General features: G+C 35.1%; 1 protein-coding gene and 1 long non-coding RNA gene across 9 annotated transcripts in view; both read right to left on the bottom strand.

The window, feature by feature from the left end:
* LOC127730107 (gelsolin-like protein 2) overlaps positions 1–25,398 on the bottom strand; it is a 68,375-nt gene that overhangs the window by 27,449 nt on the left and 15,528 nt on the right. For 5 of the 6 annotated variants that reach the window (XM_052238364.1, XM_052238452.1, XM_052238531.1 and 2 more), the window contains exons 2-5: positions 21,391–21,415; positions 10,661–10,741; positions 10,393–10,466; positions 3,875–3,949 (exon numbers count right to left, since the gene is read on the bottom strand). In XM_052238364.1, the coding sequence (XP_052094324.1) occupies positions 3,875–3,949; positions 10,393–10,466; positions 10,661–10,741; positions 21,391–21,397 (237 nt within the window). In that variant the 5' untranslated portion in view covers positions 21,398–21,415. Of the gene's footprint in view, positions 1–3,874; positions 3,950–10,392; positions 10,467–10,660; positions 10,742–21,390; positions 21,416–22,909; positions 22,928–25,398 lie in introns of those variants that run through there. The other variant, XM_052238675.1, reaches the window with a different exon arrangement.
* LOC127730373 (uncharacterized) lies at positions 3,956–5,554 on the bottom strand. Of its 3 annotated transcripts, none has more exons than XR_007995092.1 (4): positions 5,408–5,554; positions 5,306–5,356; positions 5,102–5,254; positions 3,956–5,050 (listed from the first exon to the last, which is right to left on the bottom strand). It is a non-coding gene; the product is annotated as an uncharacterized LOC127730373 (long non-coding RNA). The 3 variants fall into 3 exon arrangements; XR_007995097.1 differs by having other exon boundaries at positions 5,102–5,203; XR_007995106.1 differs by lacking the exon at positions 5,102–5,254.

The following is a 25,398-nucleotide window of genomic DNA, read 5'->3' as shown; positions in this document are numbered from 1 at the left end:
AACAATCATAGAGACTGATGGAATGATTAGAACTTGCTATTTTACTTACATAACGTTTCCAGAATGATCATAATAAAAGATGCGTATTTTAAACGTCAACAGTGTTCTAGAAGTTTCCTTTCTACAGTGTTCTAGAGATTTCCGTGACAACTATACATATACAGACACTAAAGTAAAATTTTCAGACATAGACATAGACATCGATAGACATTAATATTCTCAGCAGTTGGATTGACACTTTTATTTACAAACTACATCATACTAGATTGTGGCCTATTGGACGTAATATTCTGTGTGGATTCCCGAGAAGATTTCCGGATAAAGAAAAGACAAAAGATCAAACATATATTTTGACAGTTTAGTTGACATTTCTTTTTGTGTAATACTTCTTGTAAACTTGTGTATAATAAATCTTGTAAAATTTTATTATTGATTTGTGTCTTTTGTTGGCTACAATTAAAAGGTGATTTTCTTGCTGTAACACTTTTATACTACCCTATACCTTGTCCAAATTAAGGTTGTAGTTTAACTAAATGGCTCAGAAATGAACTTTAAAGATGTAAAATCTATTATGAATCAATGATGTAAATGTACAAGGGTAAGCCAGAGTGACCTGCTTTGTGATGGGGGCTACTATACTCCCACATAATATGCATCAATAAACCCATCTATGTGTATCTTCAACAATGGCCACTCTTCAACATTGTAGACTAGAATTTCATTCATGATTAAAATTTCATTTTTATAATGTCTTGCTTTTCATTTTCACTGTTAACAATTTCTGTCTATATACAATATTTTTCCCAAAATGCAAATAGTGCGTAAAAATCGTCATTTAAGGGCATTTACTCCGTTTACAGTTCTTCTTTTTCCACCAAAGTTTTTTCCTTATATGCAAAAATTGGTAAAAATCATCATTACAGGGCAACAACTCCTGTAAAGAGGATACAGAAAATTTTGGCCATATTGACATAATGCAGATCTTGTATTGCTGATCCATTTTGCTTTCAAAAGTTTCTCTCTTTCTGTTATAGTTTTAAATTTCAAGATAATAGTCAAAAACACAAAAAAAATGGTAAAAATCGTCATTTAAGGGGATTTACACCTGTAAGGAGTTCATAGACAAACTGGACATTTATGTCAATCTTGTCTTGCTGATCAATTCTGCTATTCAAATTTCTTTCTACCATTAAAACTTTTAAATATAACAGGCAAAAACGCAATCAATTGTAAAAATTGCCATTTCAAAGCAATACCTCCTATAAAGAGTTGACAAAATATTTTGGCAATATTTAACTTATTTGTAGATCTTGTCTTGTGGATCAATTTAGGTTTCAAAATTTTTCTCTAGCTTTTACGGTTTAAAAATAGTAGGCAATATGACAAAAAATTGATAAAAATTGTATGCAAAGGCAATCACTCCTACATGGAGTCACTTGACAACTTGGTCATTAAAGTTACATGTAGATTTTGTCTTGCTGATAATTTTTGCTTTTTAAAGTTTCTTTCTATCTTTTATAGTGTTCCAGATAAAAGACAAAAATGGTAAAAATTTTAAGGGTCATAACTCCTATAAAACTTGTATGATAGATTTGATTTAAACAGACAGGAGGTAGATCTCATCATTTGGAATATTTCTGCACTGTCAGATTTGTTCTATCTATAGTGGTTATCAAGATAATAGCAAACTTGCATTTTCCCCTATGTTTCATTTTTAGACATGTAGGCCATGTTGTTTGGCAGACAGGATCATTGGACACAATTTTTAAACATATATTTGGGGTGTAAACCTCCCTCCCACATTGATGGCTTAAAACAGCTTGCAACTAGCATGCGCTCTCTCATTACAATTGAGGTACAAGATTCTTCTATCTACACTCTACAGGTTATTAAAGTACAGCTGAGAGTAATAGTTACTTTCATGTTCCATAATATCAGGAGGAAAGAAATGAAAAGTAAACCGAAAGTATCATGTTTGCTACAGTTCTATTTATTTCAGAGACCAAAAAGAATTTACAAGTTGTTTTTCCTTTGGCCTACTCATTGAGGTTGGTATATGAAGTATATAAAAAATCTGAAACAAAGACAGCTCTTTTCTATACTTGATTTATCTACTGCTCAATTTATCAATGATTAAAGATATAATTTTTTTTTTTTTTTTTTTTTCACAGAATATTATAAGATACAAAACTGATACAACGCATTTCCTAAAGGAAATTAACACTTTACCCTTTTAACATGTTAAACAGAAGTTTTGTTATTACAGTAAATAAGTACTTTTAAAATGCTATTTAACAGAAATAGATTCATTATTAGAATAGGTCATCATGGTTATAGGGTACCAAATATTGATTAGCTGGGTAAAGTGATCCATAAATTTTAGACTTTTAACAAAATAAAAATTTTCCATAGGCTTGTACTGGGTATGTAGAATTTGATAAATAAACAAAAACAAGAATCAATGAAAATAAAAAAATTCCTCAATCAATGAGATTTTTACCCCAGAATAAAAATGAATCCACAGTATTCACTAGTCTCTAATCATGCTAATGTTTATTGTTATCATCTGATATAGCTAAATTTTCATCCAATTCAATTACAATGAAATCTAATTAAGTGATTTAAAAATCTTATTTTAATCCAACAATACCCCAGTAATTTTTATACGACCGCAAAATTTTTGCGGTCGTATATTGGTATCACGTCGTCGTCCGAAGACATTTGGTTTCCGGACAATAACTTAATATATGTAAATAGAAATCTATGATATTTAAACACAAGGTTTATAACCAGAAAAGGAAGGTTGGGATTGATTTTGGGGGTTATGGTCCTAACAGTTTAGGAATTAGGGGCCAAAAAGGGGCCCAATAAGCATTTTTCTAGTTTCAAGACAATAACTTGTGGAAAGGTGTATGGATCTCTCTGAAATAAGACCACAAGTTTCCATACCACAAAGGGATGGTTAGGATTGGCTTTGGGGGTTATGGCTCAAACCGTTAGGAATAAGGGGCAAAAAAGGGGGAAAAACAAAGGATTCCTGGTTAATGGACAATTACTTAAAAGTACAATGTTATGTTTGGATTACCTCCCTTACACTGCTTTTAAATTATGTATAAAGAAATGTTGTATTGTCTTGAGGTGATTAGCTGGCAATTTATTTTTAGAAGATACTATTAAAAATGCTGATTTAGGAATATTAATTTTAGCCATGATTATGTATATCATTTTCTATTTTAAGACTTTTATGATGTATTTAAATGGGTAATTATGGTTGCAAATTGAGCTTATGACCATATCTTGAGGGAAAGGTTGTTTTTTTTTTGAAAAAGGGGGAGGGGAGGTGAAAAAAAAATGGGGGGGGGGGGGGGGGGGGGAATAAGAAATTTTAGGGGTGGGGAAAAAAAAGGAGGGTAATTTTTTTTAGGGGGGGGGAGGGTCAATTCGCAACAGTATAGTGTATTGCACAAAAGCAAAAAATTGAATATAAATTCAAATCATATAACCAATTCTAAGTTCTTTGACTACAGTTATTCTGTGTCAGAAACCTATTATGTGTCAAATATTTAATTACAATCCAAATTCAGACCTGTATCAAGTGCGAATATTGTGTCCATTTTTGCTCCAACTGTTCAGGGTTGGACCTCTGCAGTCCTATCCAGCTGCGCTCGGCGAAGCAATTTATTGTTTAATCACGTAGTAAATATATTTTTATGAATTTCACAAAGTTCAACCAGACACATTTTACTCTTTTTAGTTTTTTAATGTAAACTGCTCAAAGTGAGGTCATTCCATAGGAATTTAATTTTCATATAGAAGCATTTCCCAGAAAAAAAAGATACAATTAATATTCCTTAGTTTTCAGTATATATCTTACATTTAATATGATATATGAGTCCCCATTGTAGAACTTGCCATAGTCTTCTCTTGGCCAGTCTTCAACTTTGAATTTCTACAATAAAAATATCAAATGTAATCACCACTTTTTATTTATAAATATATACATGTGTATTTATTTGTTTTGTTACAGTTTCTTAGTATGTTACTCTTGAAATCAGTGTTATATAGCAAAAACAATTTAAACAAGCATTCTGAGAGTATTGCATGGCAATACATAGTCCTCTACCAGTTAAAAATTCATTGTACTGAAACAAAATGCTATCCTGATCTATAAGTTGTCATGGTGTAAACTATATACCAATTATCAAATCAATATCTTCAAGCATGACAAAAAAAAGTGAGGAAAACTGATTATTTGAGTGAATTTTCTAAGTCCAAGGACCATAACTCTGTACAAAATCATCAGAACAGAACAAAATTCGAACTTGATCTGTAACTTGTCATGATAAAACCGGACTAGAAAAAGAATCGTCAGTAGGGGACTAATAAAGACGTGTTTTGAATTGTGCTGTAAATTTGATTAAAAAAAAAACATACCATTTCATCCATAAAGCTCAATTAAGATTTTGAATTACATATAATGATGGATGAAAAACTTGGTCAAACTACACCATAAGTACAAAAGAATACAATACTGAAGAACTAACACAACTCTAAGAACACATTTTTTATATAAACAAGACTTGGGGAGCACCTCCAGTACACAAGAAACAATAACGATGAACAAAGGAGACTCAGGGAGCACTTCCAGTACACAAGATATAGTACTGATGAACAAAGAAGACTCTGAGAGCACCTCCTGTACACAAGAAACAATAACAATGAACAAAGGAGACTCAGGGAGCACTTCCAGTACACAAGATATATTACTTATGAACAAAGAAGACTCTGAGAGCACCTCCTGTACACAAGAAACAATAACAATGAACAAAGGAGACTCAGGGAGCACTTCCAGTACACAAGATATAGTACTGATGAACAAAGAAGACTCTGAGAGCACCTCCTGTACACAAGAAACAATAACGATGAACAAAGGAGACTCAGGGAGCACTTCCAGTACACAAGATATAGTACTGATGAACAAAGAAGATTTGGGGAGCACCTCAATTACACAAGAAACAATACTGATGAACAAACAAGACTCGGAGAGCACCTCCATTACACAAGAAACAATACTGATGAACAAAGAAGACTCAGGGAGCACCTCCATTACACAAGAAACAATACTGATGAACAAACAAGACTCAAAGAGCACCTCCATTACACAAGAAACAATACTGATGAACAAACAAGACTCAGGGAGCACCTCCAGTACACAAGAAACAATACTGATGAACAAACAAGACTCAGGGAGCACCTCCATTACACAAGAAACAATACTGATGAACAAACAAGACCCAGGGAGCACCTCCAGTACACAAGAAACAATACTGATGAACAAACAAGACTTGGAGAGCACCTTCATTACACAAGAAACAATACTGATGAACAAACAAGACTTGAAAAGCACCTCCATTACACAAGAAACAATACTGATGAACAAACAAGACTCAGGGAGCACCTCCATTACACAAGAAACAATACTGATGAACAAACAAGACTCAAAGAGCACCTCCATTACACAAGAAACAATACCGATGAACAAACAAGACTCAAAGAGCACCTCCATTACACAAGAAACAATACCGATGAACAAACAAGACTTGAAACGCACCTCCATTACACAAGAAACAATACTCAGGTGGCCAAATCAGAAAATCACTCTTGACTCATCCCAAAAGGAATTATGTCCTGCATTGTATGCACCACTATTCATTAGATATGAACCAAAAATTCTATGCTAAGTGGAAAACTGAAATCGATCTGATCAAGTTGCACAGAATATTTCGTATACAGTGGAGAATACTTAATCATGATAATGACATTTAAGTATATGGAAATACAAATGTATAAACATGACCACAAATGGTAAAAAAATATCACTAGAGGCTCTCAAGAGCCTGTGTCGCTCACCTGATTCAACTTTGGTTTTGGAAATCATGTAAAATTAGATTAAAATCATAACAGATACCCTAATAATGAGTGAGGCCAAATTTGGTTTAATATTGGTCCTGTAATTTGATAAAAAATCCTGGTGGCCATCTTGAACAGTAAATCGGCAACAAAGTAGCAACACTATATCAGCACCTCATAAGAAACATTTATGCCATGTTTTGGTTTCATTCCATTCAGTTCACCTCTAGAAGAAGCATTTGTATGTATTTCCCGTAGGGTCTTATGTTAAAGGAAGTCCCCCCATTGGTGGCCATCATGGATGAAGGATCAGCTTCAAAGTAACAAAACTTAGTCAGCACCTCATAAGGAACATTCATGCCATGTTTGGTTTCAATCCAATCAGTATGTGGTTCTCTAAAAGAAGACATTTGTATGTATTGTCCATAAGGTCCTTTGTTAAACATTGTCCCCATCTGGCGGCCATCGTGGATGAAGGATCAGCTTCAAAGTAACAACATTTGTTCAGCACCTCAAAAGGAACATTCATGCCATGTTTGGTTTCATTCCATTCAATGGTTCTCTAACAGAAAACATTTCTATGTATTTCTCATAGGGTCTATGTTAAACTAAGTCCTCCGCTGGCGGCCATCTTAGATTATGGATCGGCTTCATAGTAACAACACTTGGTCAGCACCTCATAAGGAACATTCATTCCATGTTTGGTTTCATTGCATTCAGTGGTTCTCTAAAAGAAGACATTTGTATGTATTTCCCATAGGGTCCTATGTAAAACTATGTCCCCCTCTGGCGGCCATCTTGGATGATGGATCAGCTTCAAAGTAACAACACTTGGTCAGCACCTCATAAGGAACATTCATGTCATGTTTGGTTTCATTCCATTCAGTGGTTCTCTAAAAGAAGACATTTGTATGTATTTCCCATAGGGTCCTATGTTAAACTAAGTCCCCCGCTGGCGGCCATCTTGGATTATAGATCGGCTTCATAGTAACAACACTTGGGCAGCACCTCATAAGGAACATTCATGCCATGTTTGGTTTCATTCCATTCAGTGGTTCTCTAAAAGAAGACGTTTGTATGTATTTCCCATAGGGTCCCATGTTAAACTAAGTCCCCCGCTGGCGGCCATCTTGGATTATGGATCGGCTTCAAAGTAACAACACTCGGTCAGCACCTCATAAGGAACATTCATACCATGTTTGGTTTCATTCCATTCAGTGGTTCTCTAAAAGAAGACATTTGTATGTATTTCTCGTAGGGTCCAATGTTAAATTAAGTCCCCTGCTGGCGGCCATCTTGGATTATGGATCGGCTTCAAAGTAACAACACTAGGTCAGCACCTCATAAGAAACATTCATGCCATGTTTGGTTTCATTCCATTCAGTGGTTCTCTAAAAGAAGACATTTGTATGTATTTCCCATAGGGTCCAATGTTAAACTAAATCCCCTGCTGGTGGCCATCTTGGATTATGGATCGGCTTCATAGTAACAACACTAGGTCAGCACCTCATAAGGAACATTCATGCCATGTTTGGTTTCATTCCATTTAGTGGTTCTCTAAAAGAAGACATTTGTATGTATTTCCCATAGGGTCCCATGTTAAACTAAGTCCCCCGCTGGTGGCCATCTTGGATTATGGATCGGCTTCAATGTAACAACATTCAGTCAGCACCTCATAAGGAACATTCATACCATGTTTTGTTTCATTCCATTCAGTGGTTCTCTAAAAGAAGACATTTGTATGTATTTCCCATAGGGTCCTATGTTAAACTAAGTCCCCCGCTGGCGGCCATCTTGGATAATAGATCAGCTTCAAAGTAACAACACTTAGTCAGCACCTCATAAGGAACATTCATGTCATGTTTGGTTTCATTCCATTCAGTGGTTCTCTAAAAGAAGACATTTGTATGTATTTCCCATAGGGTCCTATGTTAAACTAAGTCCCCCGCTGGCGGCCATCTTGGATAATGGATCAGCTTCAAAGTAACAACACTTGGTCAGCACCTCATAAGGAACATTCATGCCATGTTTGGTTTCATTCCATTCAGTGGTTCTCTAGAAGAAGTTCAAAATGTAAAAAGTTAACGACGACGACGAACGATGAAGACGGACGCCAAGTGATGAGAAAAGCTCACTTGGCCCTTCGGGCCAGGTGAGCTAATAAGGACTAAAGAGCTACGGTTCCTCAGCTACACTTTTTCCTGCCCACTCAATATCACCATTTGTAACAGTGCATCAATCCCTTGGGCACTTTGTTCATCCCCTCTCCCAACGGCCAAAAGCTTTAAGTATCTTCTAACATGAATTACTGCCTGGCTAATCTGAAAATCACTTTAATACACTGATCAACATTGTACAATAAAGTTTCAGGACATATATCAAATCATTCTTCCATACAAAAGCTGTATAATATGTAATAAAAAAGTTCCATGAACAGAGGGAATGATAAAAACTATAAGTGTTGTGGAAACAGACAGACAGACCGACAGAAGGAATTGATGAATGGAGAGACAAGATGATTGCAGTATACCACCCAATCTGTCAGTGAGGTTATGATATTCTGTTTTATTATGCAACCAATGAGCGTGTAGTTATCTCCCCTTTGTTTACGAGTTTGTTTTTTGTTTAAGCACAGTGTTTATGTGAACACAACTATGTTTCTGATAACCTCACAGAAATTATCTGATTACATGTGAATGTGAGGAATTTGACTATAGGAAGGTATATATTCTAAACATTGTGAAACAAACTCTCTCATTCAAACCAAAACAAGGAAATAAAGTTTAAATATCATCCAAAATTAGGCAATATTAAACTGAACCTCTAAAGAACAACATTTTTATTCAAAAATGTCAATTTGATAAAAAAAAAAAAATTGTACGTATGATTAAAAGAAGGTGAAAATTCAGAGCAGGTGATTTGTCTTTATATTAATTTTCAATAATTCAATGAAAATGAGTTGACATACACATAACATGTAGAAATATGGACCTCTTTTTAATCCGGTTTTTAAGTTGTATCATGTCTTACTTATAAAGTCTTACATCCTATTCCAACATTTGCCTGAAGTAGACATATTGTTTGTTTGTCCTAATTACCACTAATTACCAAGTCTAGTCATAGGATATATCATAAAACAGATCAGGAGTCACATAAGGGTCAACACCTATGTAAACACTTGTACTTACAACTACTAAATGTAAATAATTACTTATCATACAATATCAATAATGTCATTATCTAAGTGTGTTACTAATCAAGATAATTATCAGCTTTCTACTGCAAACTTTATACTTAGTGTTGCTGAGCTTTGTATGACTTCATTTTGCTTTTGCTATATCAGTTCTCTTTCTCTATTGTACAACATATGTGACAGTAAAGGGTCCATCCCTGACATAGGAGACATTCCCTTTTAAATGAATTTAGATCCATTCTCTATATATGTATTCAAATTTAAAGGTACAATGTATTTGCCAAAGAAGGAAGAAGAATGCATCCAGATACATGTATGTAATTCATTGTTGTGGCCAGACTCCTGAACTTACCATAATTCTGCAGATCTGTAATCCAAGCTTGGGACTGGACTCTCGAACCTCCTGAACTTACCATAATTTTCCATATAGGTAATCCAAGCTTGGGAATGACTGTCCAAGCTTGTGGCTGGACTCTCAAACCTCCTGAACTTACCATAATTCTCCATATAGGTAATCCAAGCTTGGGACTGGACTCTCGAACCTCCTGAACTTACCATAAATCTCCAGATCTGTAATCCAAGCTTGTGGCTGGACTCTCGAACCTCCTGAACTTACCATAATTCTCCAGATCTGTAATCCAAGCTTGGGACTGGACTCTCAAACCCTACTGAACTAACCACAATTCTCCAGATCTGTAATCCAAGCTTGGGACTAGACTCTCGAACCTCCTGAACTTACCATAATTCTCCAGATCTGTAATCCAAGCTTGTGGCTGGACTCTCGAACCTCCTGAACTTACCATAATTCTCCATATAGGTAATCCAAGCTTGGGACTGGACTCTCGAACCTCCTGAACTTACCATAATTCTCCAGATCTGTAATCCAAGCTTGCGGCTGGACTCTCGAACCTCCTGAACTTACCATAATTCTCCAGATCTGTAATCCAAGCTTGGGACTGGACTCTCAAACCCTACTGAACTAACCACAATTCTCCAGATCTGTAATCCAAGCTTGGGACTAGACTCTCGAACCTCCTGAACTTACCATAATTCTCCAGATCTGTAATCCAAGCTTGTGGCTGGACTCTCGAACCTCCTGAACTTACCATAATTCTCCATATAGGTAATCCAAGCTTGGGACTGGACTCTCGAACCTCCTGAACTTACCATAATTCTCCAGATCTGTAATCCAAGCTTGTGGCTGGACTCTCGAACCTCCTGAACTTACCATAATTCTCCAGATCTGTAATCCAAGCTTGTGGCTGGACTCTCGAACCTCCTGAACTTACCACAATTCTCCAGATCTGTATTCCAAGCTTGCTGCCAGCATTCTTCCAAGCTTTCTCAGTAGCAGCAGAATCCTCTGTCAAAACAAATGTTAAGAGTTAGTTTTAACGCAAAAAATAATGTTTATTGTTCTAGGAAAAAATAACCATATAATTTTAGTTTGGTTTTTAACTCTTAATCTATCTGTCAACAATTGCTCAAAGGCTGAAATGATATTTACAAACTCAATAAATTTAAATTTGTATTTTTTTCCAGTAAAACATATCTTACTTTTGACGTTCTTTTCAAGGTCTGATCCAAACAATGCTAAGTTTGAATCTTTCCAGTCATACTGCTTCTGTTTAATCAAACCTACAATAAAACAAAAAATAGATCTAAACCAAATGGACCAAAACAAGAGGCTCATCAGAGCCTGATATCGCTCACCTGTAATTTCAGTTTCAGGCATTTGACTTATTCGTAGATCTTACTTTGCTGAACAATTTTGTCATTTACACTTTCTCTCTTTCTATAATAATATTAAAGATAATACATAACCCAAAACTGTAAAATTTCCTAAAAATTAACTATTTCTGGACAGTAACCCAACAATAAGTTGTCCTCTTGGTCAGAAGATTACTTGACAGGTAGATCTAAACCTGTTTACCACTTTCACCTATGTCAGTTTTGCTCTTACTGCTTTAGTTTTTGAGACGAAAGCCAAAAACTTCATTTGACACCTATGTTCTATTTTTAGACACTGCCGCCATGTTTTTGAATGGATCAAATCCCCTAATACAATCTATAAACTAAATACCTGAAGGAACATTCAATTAAAGTTTTTCAGTATTTGGCCAACTACTTTCAGAGAAGAAGATTTTTGAAAAAATAATTAGACTTTCACAAAAAATGCTAAAAAAAAAGGTTTTAAGGGCAATAACTCCTTAAGGGGTGACTTGACTATTTTGATCATGTTGACTTATTTGTAGATCTTACTTAGCTGAACATTTATTGCCATTTATACTTTCTATCTATTATAATATATAAGAAAATAACCAAAAACAGTAAAATTTAATAAAAACAAGAAATGATTGTAACAGGATGCTGTTACGAAGTCTCCCAAACGAAGCTCCCATAATTCGTAATTCCCAGGGTCGCCTGACATTGGGCAACATCCAGTGAAAATTGGTTTGGTCCAGTAAAGTTATATGCATTAGTGATGCCTGGGGACTAACCCTGTATATCATTCAAATCATCTTGGCATGACAAACCAGAATATATATGGTTTAGGGGTGGGGATCTCGACCATTTACAAGATACTAGAACATTGGGGGTGGGGGGAACCCCTGGGGACTGACCCTATATGTCATTCAAATGTTCGTAACATGATGAACAGGAATATATATGGTTTAGGGGTGGGGATCTCAACCATTTACAAGATATTAGAACATTGGGGGTGGGGGGAACCCCTGGGGACTGACCATATACGTCATTCAAATGTTCGAGACATGACAAATAGGAATATATATGGTTTAGGGGTGGGGACCTCAACCATTTACAAGATATTAGAACTTTCTCAAATGGCAGGGGGTCAGGATGACCCCTGGGGTCTAACCCTGTATATCATTCAAAACATCTTAGCATGACAAACCAGAATATATATGGTTTAGGAGTGGGGATCTTGACCACTTACAAGTTATTAGAACTTTCTTAAATGGCAGGGGGTGGGGGTGACCCCTGGGGACTAACCCTGTATTTCATTTGATGTGCTTTATCATGACAAACCAGAATATATATGGTTTAGGGGTGGGGATCTTGACCACTTACACAAGATATTAGAACTTTTTTAAATGGCATGGGGTGGGGGTGACCCCTGGGGACTAACCCTGTATTTCATTTGATGTGCTTTATCATGACAAACCAGAATATATATGGTTTAGGGGTGGGGATCTCGACCATTTACAAGATATTAGAACTTTCTCAAATGGCAGGGGGTCGGGATGACCCCTGGGGACTAACCCTGTATATCATTCAAACCATCTTAGCATGACAAACCAGAATATATATGGTGTAGGGGTTGGGATCTTGACCACTTACACAAGATATTAGAACTTTTTTAAATGGCATGGGGTGGGGGTGACCCCTGGGGACTAACCCTGTATTTCATTTGATGTGCTTTATCATGACAAACCAGAATATATATGGTTTAGGGGTGGGGATCTCGACCATTTACAAGATATTTGAACTTTCTCAAATGGCAGGGGGTCGGGATGACCCCTGGGACTAACCCTGTATATCATTCAAACCATCTTAGCATGACAAACCAAAATATATATGGTTTAGGGGTGGGGATCTTGACCACTTGCAAGGTATTGGAACTTTCTTAAATGGCAGGGGGTGGGGGGTGACCCCTGGGGACTAACCCTGTATTTCATTTAATGGGCTTTATCATTTAGAACATTTTCAATTAAAAAGATTGTGTTTATCACAAACGGTTTTCAATTTATAATCATTTGAAAATTAAAAAAAATAAAATCCCATAGGGTTCTATAGTAAAACCCTCTTTTCTTTTTGCCCCTCAAAGTACCCCTTTATAAACCCAATTGCACAAACAAAACCCTGATTGCACAACTAGACATGTTAGTCTAACATATTGTGAAACCCTAAGTTAATCTGACAAGCGGTTTTGGAGAACGGGTGCGGACAAGTTCAAATTTAAAAGCGGCGGAAGAGGAAGAAGAAGAAGAAGAAGAAGAAGAAGAACTGAGCAAAAACAATAAGTCTTCCCAAACTTCATTTGAGAGACTTAATAAACTATGCAACAAATATCAAGTCAATATCTTCAAGCATGACGAAAAAAAGTGAGGAAAACTGATTATTTGAGTGAATTTTCTAAGTCCAAGGACCATAACTCTGCCGCAGAGGTCCAACCCTGAACAGTTGGGGCAAAAATGGACACAATATTCCCGATTGATACAGGTCTGAATTTGGATTGTAATTAAATATTTGACACATTATAGGTTTCTGACACAGAATAAATGTGTCAAAGAACTTGAAATTGGTTGTATGATTTGATATTAATATTCAATTGAAGATTTCTTGCTGTTGTGCAATACACTGTGCTGTTGCGCAATACTTAGTAAATCTGTTTTCAGACTGTATACAAAGAATTAGCAAAATAAATTGTGACCCCCCAATTTTTTTCTTTGGAAAATTGACAATTTCTTTATATCTTGAGGGAAAAAAAATTGACCCCCCCCCTCCCAAAAAAATTTTTGTTTTACCCCCCCAATTTTTTTTTATTTTACCCCCCTCCAAATAAAATAATATTTGAAGACAATTTTCTTTTGAGGAAAAAAATTGCCCCCCCCCCCAAAAAAAAATGTGTACCCCGCCACCTCTTTCCAAAAAAAAAAATTTTGAAGAATTTTTTTTTTTGTAAATGTGGAACAAATTTAGAAACATCCATACACTTAAACACAAAAAATTGTCTGAAAACTAGAAAAATGCTTGTTTTAGACCCTTTTTGTCCCCTAATTCCTGAAAACCCCCCCAAAAAATCCCAACCTTCTACTTGTAGTATTGAACCTTGTGGTACAATTTCAGAGCAATCAAAATACTTATAAACAAGTTATTGTCCTGAAACTAGAAAAATGCTTGTTTTGACCCCTTTTTGGCCCCTAATTCCTAAACGGTTGGGACCATCATCCTCAAAAACAATCCCAACCTTCCTTATGTGGTATTGAACCTTTTGCATAAATTTCATTGAGATCCATACTCTTAAACTAAAGTTATTGTATGGAATCCAAATGCATAATTTGATTTTATATTCAATTGAAGATTTCTTGCTGTTGTGCAATAAACTGTGCTGTTGTGCAATACTTAGTAAATCTGTTTTCAGACTATTGTGACCCCAATTTTTTTCTTTAGAAAATAGACAATTTCTTAAATCTTGAGGGGAAAAAAATTGACCCCCCCCAAAACCAATTTTTTTTACCCCCCCCCTCCAATAAAAATAATATTTGAAGAGAATTTTCTGAAAAGGAAAAAAATTGCCCCCCCCCCCCCCCCAAAAAAAAATTTTTGTTACCCCCCTTCCAAAAAAAAGAAGAATTTTTTTTTTGTAAAATGTGGTACAAATTAAGAGACATCCATACACTTAAAGGCGCACTAGCTACGAGATATGAAAAATAAAGGGGAATGTGTCCATGGGACACAGATAATGCCCCCACTTGCATGTAACGTTATAAAGGGACATAACTCAAGAACTGTAAAAGTGACGCTACCCAAATTTGTATAAGTTTCATAACATTTGGTTGAGGCAAACTGAAGTTAGAGAACGGAAACGAAAAATTCAGCAATTTTTCCATTTGTAACGGGGCATTACTCTAGAACGGTAAAAGTGATGCCACCCAAATTCAAACTTGACCTGTGTTTTGTGTTAATTAGCATTGTGTATAAGTTTCATAACATTTGGTTGAGGCAAACTAAAGTTAGAGAACGGAAACAAATTTTTGGACGTACGGACGTATGGACAGACGGACAAGGGTAAAACTTAATGTCCCCTCTGCTACGGCGGGGGCATAAAAATAGAATATGATTTTGTTTGGTTCAATCATTAATATAAGTGAAATGATGAACAATAATTCGTTTTTAGCAACCAATTTGGTTCAATTTTGTCAAAATAAGCAAAGAAACATTGCTGATGAATTATTCACTTGCAAGTGAATAATTTGACCTCATTGAATTCATATTCATGTGACCTTCAATTTAACCCAATAGCTAAATGCAGGGCTGCTGGAATATTGCTAAATAGAAATGGAAAGTTGACAACTGGAAAGCTGAAATCATCCCTTTTGACATACAAGAGTGCACACGCTGAAATGTCTCGCCTTCTTTACTAACCATTGATTTTATGTTGAAAGTCCTAAATATAAAGCTTTAATACAAGTAACACATAAACTTAATATGATCCAAGAAAATGAGGTCAAGGTCAGATAAACCAAACGAGAAATACATGTACACCTTACAATCATTCAATAAACCAAACATAGTTGACCTATGGCTTATAGTTTCTAAGAAACAGTCTTAACCAAGAAAACTTTACATTGACCAATGAACCATGAAAATGAGGTCAAGGTCAGATGAACCATGCCAGACAGACATGTACACCTTACAATCAATTTATGCATTAAATATAGTTGACCTATTGCTTATAGTATCTAAGAAACAAACTTAACCATGAAAACTTAACATGGACGAATAAACCATGAAAATGAGGTCAAGGTCAGATGATACCTGCCAGACAGACATATACACCTTACAATCCTTCCATACAACAAATATAGTTGATCTATTTCTTATAGTTGAAGAAAAACAGACCAAAACACGATAAAATGCTTCGCTGAGCGCAGCCCGATACGACCGCAGAGGTTGAACCCTGAACAGTTGGTACAAATTTGGACACAATATTCAAGCTTGATGCTGTCTGAATTTGGATTGTGATCAAATTTGACATAATATAGATTTCTGACATAAAAATAAATGTGGTCAAAGATCTATACAAATCTATTGCCCAATACTGTGCAATTGAAGATTTCTTCTTGAAACTTTTCAAAAATTCAAAATTTGAAAAAAACAATATGAATCCTCTAAAAAAAATTCGTAAGGGTTCCGCGGAACCCAGTGTCTCGCCTACTTTTTGCTGTTAATCACAGGCTCAGCAAAAATGAGGAAAAAAATTAATAAAAATATTCCTCTCTATACTATCTTTTGATTGTAAGTAGCTTCTGTCCAAGTTTGGTAAAAATCCAGGATAGTTTAAGAATCTAATAAATGTTTTAAAAACTTAAACTGCAGACTGTATGTAATGTTAACTGGAAGAAAAACTAAGTCCATTTATAAGTAAAATACGGAAAAAATGGAACAAAATTTCGTTCTAGATACTAGCTTTTAATCATAAACAAGCTTCTGTCTAAGTTTGGTACAAATCCAGGATAGTTTAAGAAAGTTGTTAAAATTTTAAAAACTTTAACCACAGAGTGAATGTAATGTTAACTGGCAGAAAAACTAAGTCCATTTATAAGTAAAATACGGAAAAAATAGAATTTTTTTTTTTACAAAATTTACTTTCGGATACTAGCTTTTAATCATAAACAAGCTTCTGTCCAAGTTTGGTACAAATCCAGGATAGTTTAAGAAAGTTGTTAAAATTTTAAAAACTTTAACCACAGAGTGAATGTAATGTTAACTGGCAGAAAAACTAAGTCCATTTATAAGTAAAATACGGAAAAAATGGAATTTTTTTTTTACAAAATTTACTTCTGGATACTATCTTATGATCATAAACAAGCTTCTTTCTAAGTTTGGTAGAAATCCAGGATAGTTTAAGAAAGTTATTAAAATTTCAAAAACTTTAACCACAGAGTGAATGTAATGTTTCCTGGCAGAAAAACTAAGTCCATTTATAAGTAAAATACGGAAAAAATGGAATTTTTTTTTTACAAAATTTACTTTTGAATATTATCTTATGATCATAAACAAGCTTCTGTCCAAGTTTGGTAGAAATCCAGGATAGTTTAAGAAAGTTATTAAAATTTCAAAAACTTTAACCACAGAGTGAATATTTGTGGACGCCGCCAACGACGCCGACGGAATGTAGGATCACTATGTCTCGCTTTTTCGAAAAAAGTCGAAGGCTCGACAAAAATCCACCCCCACAACTTTTTGAAACCCCCCTTGGAGCAATAACCCCAAAACTCACTCCCAGCCTTTCCTTTGTAGTATGGAACCTTGTAGTACAATTTCAGAGAGATCCATACACTTAAACACAAGTTATGTCTGGAAACTAGAATAAAATGCTCCGCTGGGGCGCAGCTTGATACGACCGCAGAGGTCGAACCCTGAACAGTTGGGGCAAGTATGGACACAACATTCAAGCTTGATACAGCACTGAATTTGGATTGTAATTAAATATTTGACACAGCATAGGTTTCTCACACAGAATGAAAGTGGTCTAAGAACTTAAAAATTTTTAATTTACCTATTCAAACCATATCATTATTAATTTATTGGTTTTTATATATAAATCAGAAATTACCAATTTAAATTGGAAAATTTTAAAGAAAAAAAAGGGAAAAAAAAATCCACCCCAATTTGTTGAACCCCCTTATGATTCATCACCCCAAACTCAATCCCAGCTTTCCCTTTGTGGTATGGTACCTTGCAGTACAATTTCAGAGAGATCCATACACTTGAACACAAGTTATTGTCTGGAAACTAGAAAAATGCTTGTTTTTTGGCCCCTTTTTGGCCCCAAATTCCTAAACGTTTAAGGCAATTACCACCAAACTCAAACCCAGCTTTCCCTTTGTGATATGGTACCTTGCAGTACAATTTCATAAAGATCCATACACTTACACACAAGTTATTGTCCTGAAACTAGAAAAATACTTGTTTTTTTGCCCTTTTATGGCCCCTAATTACTAAAATTTTGAGGGAATTACCCCCAAAAACAATCCCAGCCTTCCCTTTGTGATATGGTACCTTGCAGTACAATTTCAGAGAGATCCATAAATTTGAACACAAGTTATTGTCTGGAAACTAGAAAAATGCTTATTTTTGGCCTCTTTTTGGCCCGTTTTTCCTTAACTTTTTGGGCAATTACCCCCAAACTCAATTTTAGCTTTCCCTTTGTGATATGGAACCTTGTAGTACAATTTCATAAAGATCCATACACTTACACACAAGTTATTGTCATGAAACTAGAAAAATGCTTGTTTTTTGCCCCTTTTTGGCCCCTAATTCCTAAAATTTGGAGGTAATTACCCCCAAAATCAATCCCAGCATTCCTTTTGTGATATGGAACCTTGTGATACAATGTCAGAGAGATCCATACACTTACACACAAGTTATTGTCATGAAACTAGAAAAATGCTTGTTTTTTGCCCCTTTTTGGCCCCTAATTCCTAAAATTTGGAGGCAATTACCCCCAAAATCAATCCCAGCATTCCCTTTATGATATGGAACCTTGTGTTACAATGTCAGAGAGATCCATACACTTACACACAAGTTATGTCTGGAAGTTACAAAAAAGCTTATTTTTGGCCCCTTTTTGGCCCCTAATTCCTTAACTGTGGGTACCATAACCCCCAAAATCAATCCCCACCTTCCTTTTGTGGTATTGCACCTTATGGTAAAATTTCATTGAGATCCATTCACTTTAACTAAAGTTAGAGTGCGAAAACTAATGTGTTTTCGGACGACGACGCCAACGTCATACCAATATACGACCACAAAAATTTTTTTGAGGTCGTATAAAAATGCTTGTTTATGGCCCTTTTTTGGCCCCTTATTCCTACATATTTGGGCAATTACCCCCAAACTCAATCCAAGCCTTCCCTTTGTGATATGGAACCTTGTGGTACAATGTCAGAGAGATCCATACACTTACACACAAGTTATTGTCATGAAACTAGAAAAATGCTTGTTTTTGGTCCCTTTTTGGCCCTTAATTCCTAAACTGTTGGCCCCATAACCCCTAAAATAAATCCAAAACTCCTACTTGTGGTAATAAACATTGTCTTACAATTTCAGAGCAATCGAAATACTTATACACAAGTTATTATCCTGAAACTAGAAAAATGCTTGTTTTTGGCCCCTTTTGGGCCCCTTATTCCTAAACAATTATAACCATCATCCCCAAAATCAATCCCAGCCTTCTTTTTGTGGTATTGTACCTTTTTAAAAAAATTTATAGAGATCCATTCACTTAAACTAAAGTTATTGTCTGGAAACCAATGTGTCTTCGGACGACGACGCAGACATCATACGATCCCAACAAATTTTTTTCAGTCGTATATATAACAACTTAACACTGAGAAATGAACTGTGAAAATGAGATCAAGGTCAAATAAAACCTGCGAGACTGACATGTACATCATAAAATATTTCCATACACCAAATATAGTTGACCTATTGCATATAGTATTAGAAAATAAATGTGGATTGTGTCCACATGTGGACACAGATGATGCCCCTGCTTGCATATCATATAGTTATAAAGGGACATAACTGAAGAACGGTAAAAGTGACGCTACCCAAATTTGAACTTGATCTGAGTTTTGTGGTACCCCCCTCCAAAAAAAATAATATTTGAAGAGAATTTTCTGTAAAGGAAAAAAAAATTTTTGTTACCCCCCCCCCCCCCCCCCCCCTTCCAAAAAAAAAAATTTTGAAGAATTTTTTTTATTGTAAAATGTACGTGATACAAATTTAGAGACATCCATGCACTTAAAGGACCACTAGCTTCAAGATATGAAAAAAAAATGGGGAATGTGTCCATGGGACACAGATAATGCCCCTGCTTGCATATAACGTTATAAAGGGACATAACTCAAGAACTGTAAAAGTGACGCTACCCAAATTTGTACTTGATCTGATTTTTGTGGTAATAAGTATTGTGTATAAGTTTCATAACATTTGATAGAGGCAAACTTAAGTAAGAGAACGGAAACTAAAAGTTTTGCAATTTTTCCATTTATAAAGGAGCATTAATCTAGAACGGTTTGAGTGACGCTACCAAAATTCACCCTTGATCTATATTTTGTGATAATAAGCATTGTGTATAAGTTTCATAACATTTGGTTGAGGCAAACTGAAGTTATACAACGGAAACTTAAAATTTAGCAATTTTTCCATTATAAAGTGGCATAACTCTAGAACTGTTTAAGTGATGCCACCAATATTCAAACTTGATCTGTGTTTTGTGGTAATAAGCATTGTGTATAAGTTTCATAACATTTGGTTGAGGCAAACTTAAGTTAGAGAACGGAAACTAAAAATTTTGCAATTTTTCCATTTATAAAGGGGCATACCTCTAGAAAGGTTAAAGTGACGCCACCAAAATTTTAACTTGATCTTTGTTTTGTTGAAATAAGCATTGTGTATAAGTTCCATAATATTTGGTTGAGGCAAACTCAAGTTAGAGAACGGAAACTTAAAATTTAGCAATTTTTCCATTATAAAGTGGCATAACTCTAGAACTGTTTAAGTGATGCCACCAAAATTCAAACTTGATCTGTGTTTTGTGGTAATAAGCATTGTGTATAAGTTTCATAACATTTGGTTGAGGCAAACTTAAGGTAGAGAACGGAAACTTAAAATTTAGCAATTTTTCCATTTATAAAGGGGCATAACTCTAGAACGGTTAAAGTGACGCCACCAAAATTCAAACTTGATCTGTGTTTTGTGGTAATAAGGATTGTGTATAAGTTTCATAACATTTGGTTGAGGCAAACTCAAGGTAGAGAACGGAAACCAATTTTGGGACGTACGGACATACGTACAGACGGACAAGGTTAAAACTTAATGCCACCTCCGCTAAGGCGGGGGCATAAAAAGACCAAAACTCAAAAACTTAAGTTTGACCACTGAACCATGAAAATGAGGTCACGGTCAGATGACACCTTCCAGTTGGACATGTACACCTTACAATCATTCCTTATACCAAATATAGTAGACCTACTGCTTATAGTATTTGATATATGGACTTGACCACGAAAACTTTACCTTGTTCACTGATCCATGAAATGAGGTCGAGGTCAAATGAAAACTGTCTGACGGGCATGAGGACCTTGCAAGGTACACACATACTAAATATAGTTATCCTATTACTCATAATAAGAAGGAAATTAACATTACAAAAAATGTTGACTTTTTTTTCGAGTAGTAGCTTAACCATGAAAATGAGGTCAAGGACAATGGACATATGACAGATGGAAACTTCGTAACATAAGGCATCTATATACAAAGTATGAAGCATCCAGGTCTTCTAGCTTCTAAAATATAAAGCTTTTAAGAAGTTAGCTAATGCCACCGCCAGATCACTATCCCTATGTCGAGCTTTCTGCAACAAAAGTTGCAGGCTCGACAAAAAATGTAAACAGCATGCATGTGTATGCTTAAAAACATGAAAAAACATTGCACATATGTATCATAACCTGTATTTAATATCATCTTACCTGACATGGCTACTGTTTTTCCTGTCTGAAAAGAAACAGAATACTAGTGTACTTTCTTACAAATAAAAGTATTTTTATCATTTTATATTTCCTTATCAACTACATCCTGAAATCATATAGCTTAACAAAAACCACATAACATGTTCAATCAATAATTAATCTTCTGTCATATCTCTAGGATAATTTTTTGACCATGTTTACTGAATCTCCAGTATTAAGTAGATTATTCACAGATTAAGTACATTTAAATATTAACATGGACGAATAAACCATGAAAATCAGGTTATTTGTGATGTTAAAGAAATTATAATTTCATGAGTAACTGAAATTTGCAAGTAAAAAAATTGTTGATCTTATATGAACAAAATGGATGTGAAGTAAGATCCAATAAGACAGCAACCTAACAAGGATATGTGAAGTATAAATCAATGAAACAATAACCGAAATAGTTAGCTTCACTAGAAACGGGAAGGATTGTGCCTGATATTCATATGATGAAGACATAATCTTTCAATCAGTTTAATTGAAGTCTGGAGCTGGCATGTCAGTTAACTGCTAGTAGTCTGTTGTTGTTTATGTATTATTGTCATTTTGTTTATTTTCTTTGGTTACATCTTCTGACATCAGACTCGGACTTTTCTTGAACTGAATTTTAATGTGCGTATTGTTATGCGTTTACTTTTCTACATTGGCTAGAGGTATAGGGGGAGGGTTGAGATCTCATAAACATGTTTAACCCCGCCGCATTTTTGCGCCTGTCCCAAGTCAGGAGCCTCTAGCCTTTGTCAGTCTTGTATTATTTTTAATTTTAGTTTCTTGTGTACAATTTGGAGTTTAGTATGGCGTTCATTATCACTGAACTAGTATATATATTGTTTAGGGGCCAGCTGAAGGACGCCTCCGGGTGCGGGAATTTCTCGCTGCATTGAAGACCTGTTGGTGATCTTCTGCTGTTGTCTGTTCTATGGTCGGGTTGTTGTCTCTTTGACACATTCCCCATTTCCATTCTCAATTTTAATCATGCAATTACATGATGCCACGGCAATCATAAGCAGCCAAATTTAATGGTTGTAAAGAACATCATCCACAATTCTTAAAGAAAGATCCTACAGTTACACAATCATTTATCCTTTCCGTAAAGGTTCATTATATATATAATTGAAAATTTAACTGTCTTTAGTGGATAAATATCGTATCACACTTGATGCAGTCATGGCATTGGTCGAATCTATATTTATATCATTGCAGAAAATGGTAAAATAAACACTTGAATTATATTTGAGACTGTCCACTCATTTACACTGTTTAAATCATGTATCGTTTTATAGAAGAGATGTTTGTTGTCTGTCTATTGTCCATATACATCAATACAATACAATACAATTGTAAATGATTGTTTATATTTGATATCTCTGAAAGATTTTACCCAACTGAGTTTATCTCAACACCTTCCAAAGGAACAAAACAAAAATACCCATCAAAATTAAACAAGAGGCTCTCAAGAGCCTGAATCGCTCACCTGTAATGTTTTGCTTAAATCTTCACCAATGATTATTTTTGCTTTTTAATATATTAATGAGTGACTTAAAAATTCCATTGAGATGTTCTTCGTATCTGTCATATTTTCTTCAAAAGCAAAGAAATACATTTTACCCTTATGTTCCATTTTAGCCATAGTGGCTATGTTTCTTGATGTACAAGAAAATAAAACACAAAATTTATACTAGATACTCTGGAACTCATTCAGCCCATGTTTGGCTGAAATTGATTCAGCAGTTTCAAAGGAGAAGATTTTTTAAAGTAAGCAAACTAGATGAACAAATTGTGAAAAACTATTGTCATTAAAGGGCAATAACTCCTTAAGGACACATTTGACAATTTTGGTCATATTAACTTATTTGAAGATCTTACTTTGCAGAACATTTTTGCTGTTCACATTTTATCTTTATCATTAATAATATTCAAGATAATAACCAATAAAATGCTTCGCTGGGCGCAGCTTGATACGACCGCAGAGGTCGAACCCTGAACAGTTGGGGCAAGTATGTACACAAAATTCAAGCTTGATACGAGCACTGAATTTGGATTGTGATTAAATATTTGACACAGCATAGGTTTCTGACACAGAATGAATGTGATCTAAGAACTTAAAAAAAATTAATTTACCTATACAAGCCATATCATTATTATTTGCTTTTATATATAAATCAGAAATAACCAATTTAAAATGGAAAATTTAAAAGAAAAAAAAAGGAAAAAAAAAAACCCAATTTTTTGAACCCTCTTATGATTCATCACCCCCAAACTCAATCCCAGCCTTCCCTTTGTGGTAAGGTACCTTGCAGTACAATTTCAGAGAGATCCATACACTTGAACACAAGTTATTGTCTGGAAACTAGAAAAATGCTTGTTTTTTGGCCCCTTTTTGGCCACAAATTCCTAAACATTTAAGGCAATTACCCCCAAACTCAAACCCAGCTTTCCCTTTGAGATATGGAACCTTGTAGTACAATTTCATAAAGATCCATACACTTACACACAAATTATTGTCCTGAAACTAGAAAAATGCTTGTTTTTTGCACCTTTTAGGCCCCTAATTCCTAAAATTTTGAAGCAATTACCCCCAAAATCAATCCCAGCCTTTCCTTTGTGGTATGGTACCTTGCAGTACAACTTCAGAGAGATCCATACACTTGAACACAAGTTATTGTCTGGAAACTAGAAAAATGCTTATTTTTGGGCCCTTTTTCCTAAATGTTTTGGGCAATTACCCCCAAACTCAAACCACGCTTTCCCTTTGTGACATGGAACCTTGTAGTACAATTTCAGAAAGATCCATACACTTACACACAAGTTATTGTCATGAAACTAGAAAAATGCTTGTTTTTTGCCCCCTTATTCCTAAAATTTTGAGGCAATTACCCCCAAAATCAATCCCAGCATTCCCTTTGTGATATGGAACCTTGTGGTACAATGTCAGAGAGATCCATACACTTACACACAAGTTATGTCTGAAAGTTACAAAAATGCTTATTTTTGGCCCCTAATTCCTTAACTGTTGGTACCATAACCCCAAAAAGCAATCCCAACCTTATGGTAAATTTCATAGAGATCCATTCACTTAAACTAAAGTTAGAATGCGAAAACAATGTGTCTTTGGACGACGACGACGCAAACGTCAAACCAATATACGACCGCAAAATTTTTTGGTGGTCATATAAAAACTGCAAAATTCCTTAAAATTACCAATTTAGTGGCAGCAACCCAACAATGGACTGTTAGATTTGTCTGAAAATTTCATGGCTGATAGAACTTGGCCTAATGAACATTTTAACCTCTCATCAGATTTGCTCTAATTGCTTAAGTGTTTGAGATATATTGGTCAAAAACTGCATTTTACCCCTATGTTCTAATTTTAGCCATGGAGGCCATGTTTTTTTATGAAACATAATATAAAACACAATCTTTATTCTAGATACCCTAAGGATCATTCAGCTTAAATTTGGTTGGAATTGTTTCAGTAGTTTCAGAGGAGAAGATTTTTTAAAGTTAGAAAACATGATAAACAAATTGTGTAAAATTGTTCTCAAAGGGCAATACTCCTTAAGTGGTTAATTGACAAATTTGGTCATATAAACTTATTTGTAGATCTTACATTGCTGAACATATTTGCTGTTTACAGTTTATCTTTATCATTAATACTATTCAAGATAATAACCAATAAATTGCTTCGCTGAGCGCAGCTCAGATACGACCGCAGAGGTCCAACCCTGAAAAGTTGGGGCCAAAATGGACACCATATTCACGCTTGATACAGGTCTGAATTTGGATTGTAATTAAATTTTTGACACAGAATATCTGTAGTCAAAGAACTTCAAATTGGTTATATGATTTGAATTTATATTCAATTTTTTCCCTTTTGTCCAATAGACTATGTGAATTGACCCCCCCCAAAAAAAAAAAATTTTACCCCGTTTTTTTGCATTTGTGCAATACACTATGCTGTTG

The sequence above is a fragment of the Mytilus californianus genome, unplaced genomic scaffold (genome assembly GCF_021869535.1).
Source record: "Mytilus californianus isolate M0D057914Y unplaced genomic scaffold, xbMytCali1.0.p SCAF_1, whole genome shotgun sequence".
NCBI classification, from domain to species: domain Eukaryota; kingdom Metazoa; phylum Mollusca; class Bivalvia; order Mytilida; family Mytilidae; genus Mytilus; species Mytilus californianus.
The sequence above is the reverse complement of the archived record's forward strand: the minus strand, read 5'-3'. Positions and strand labels throughout refer to the sequence as shown.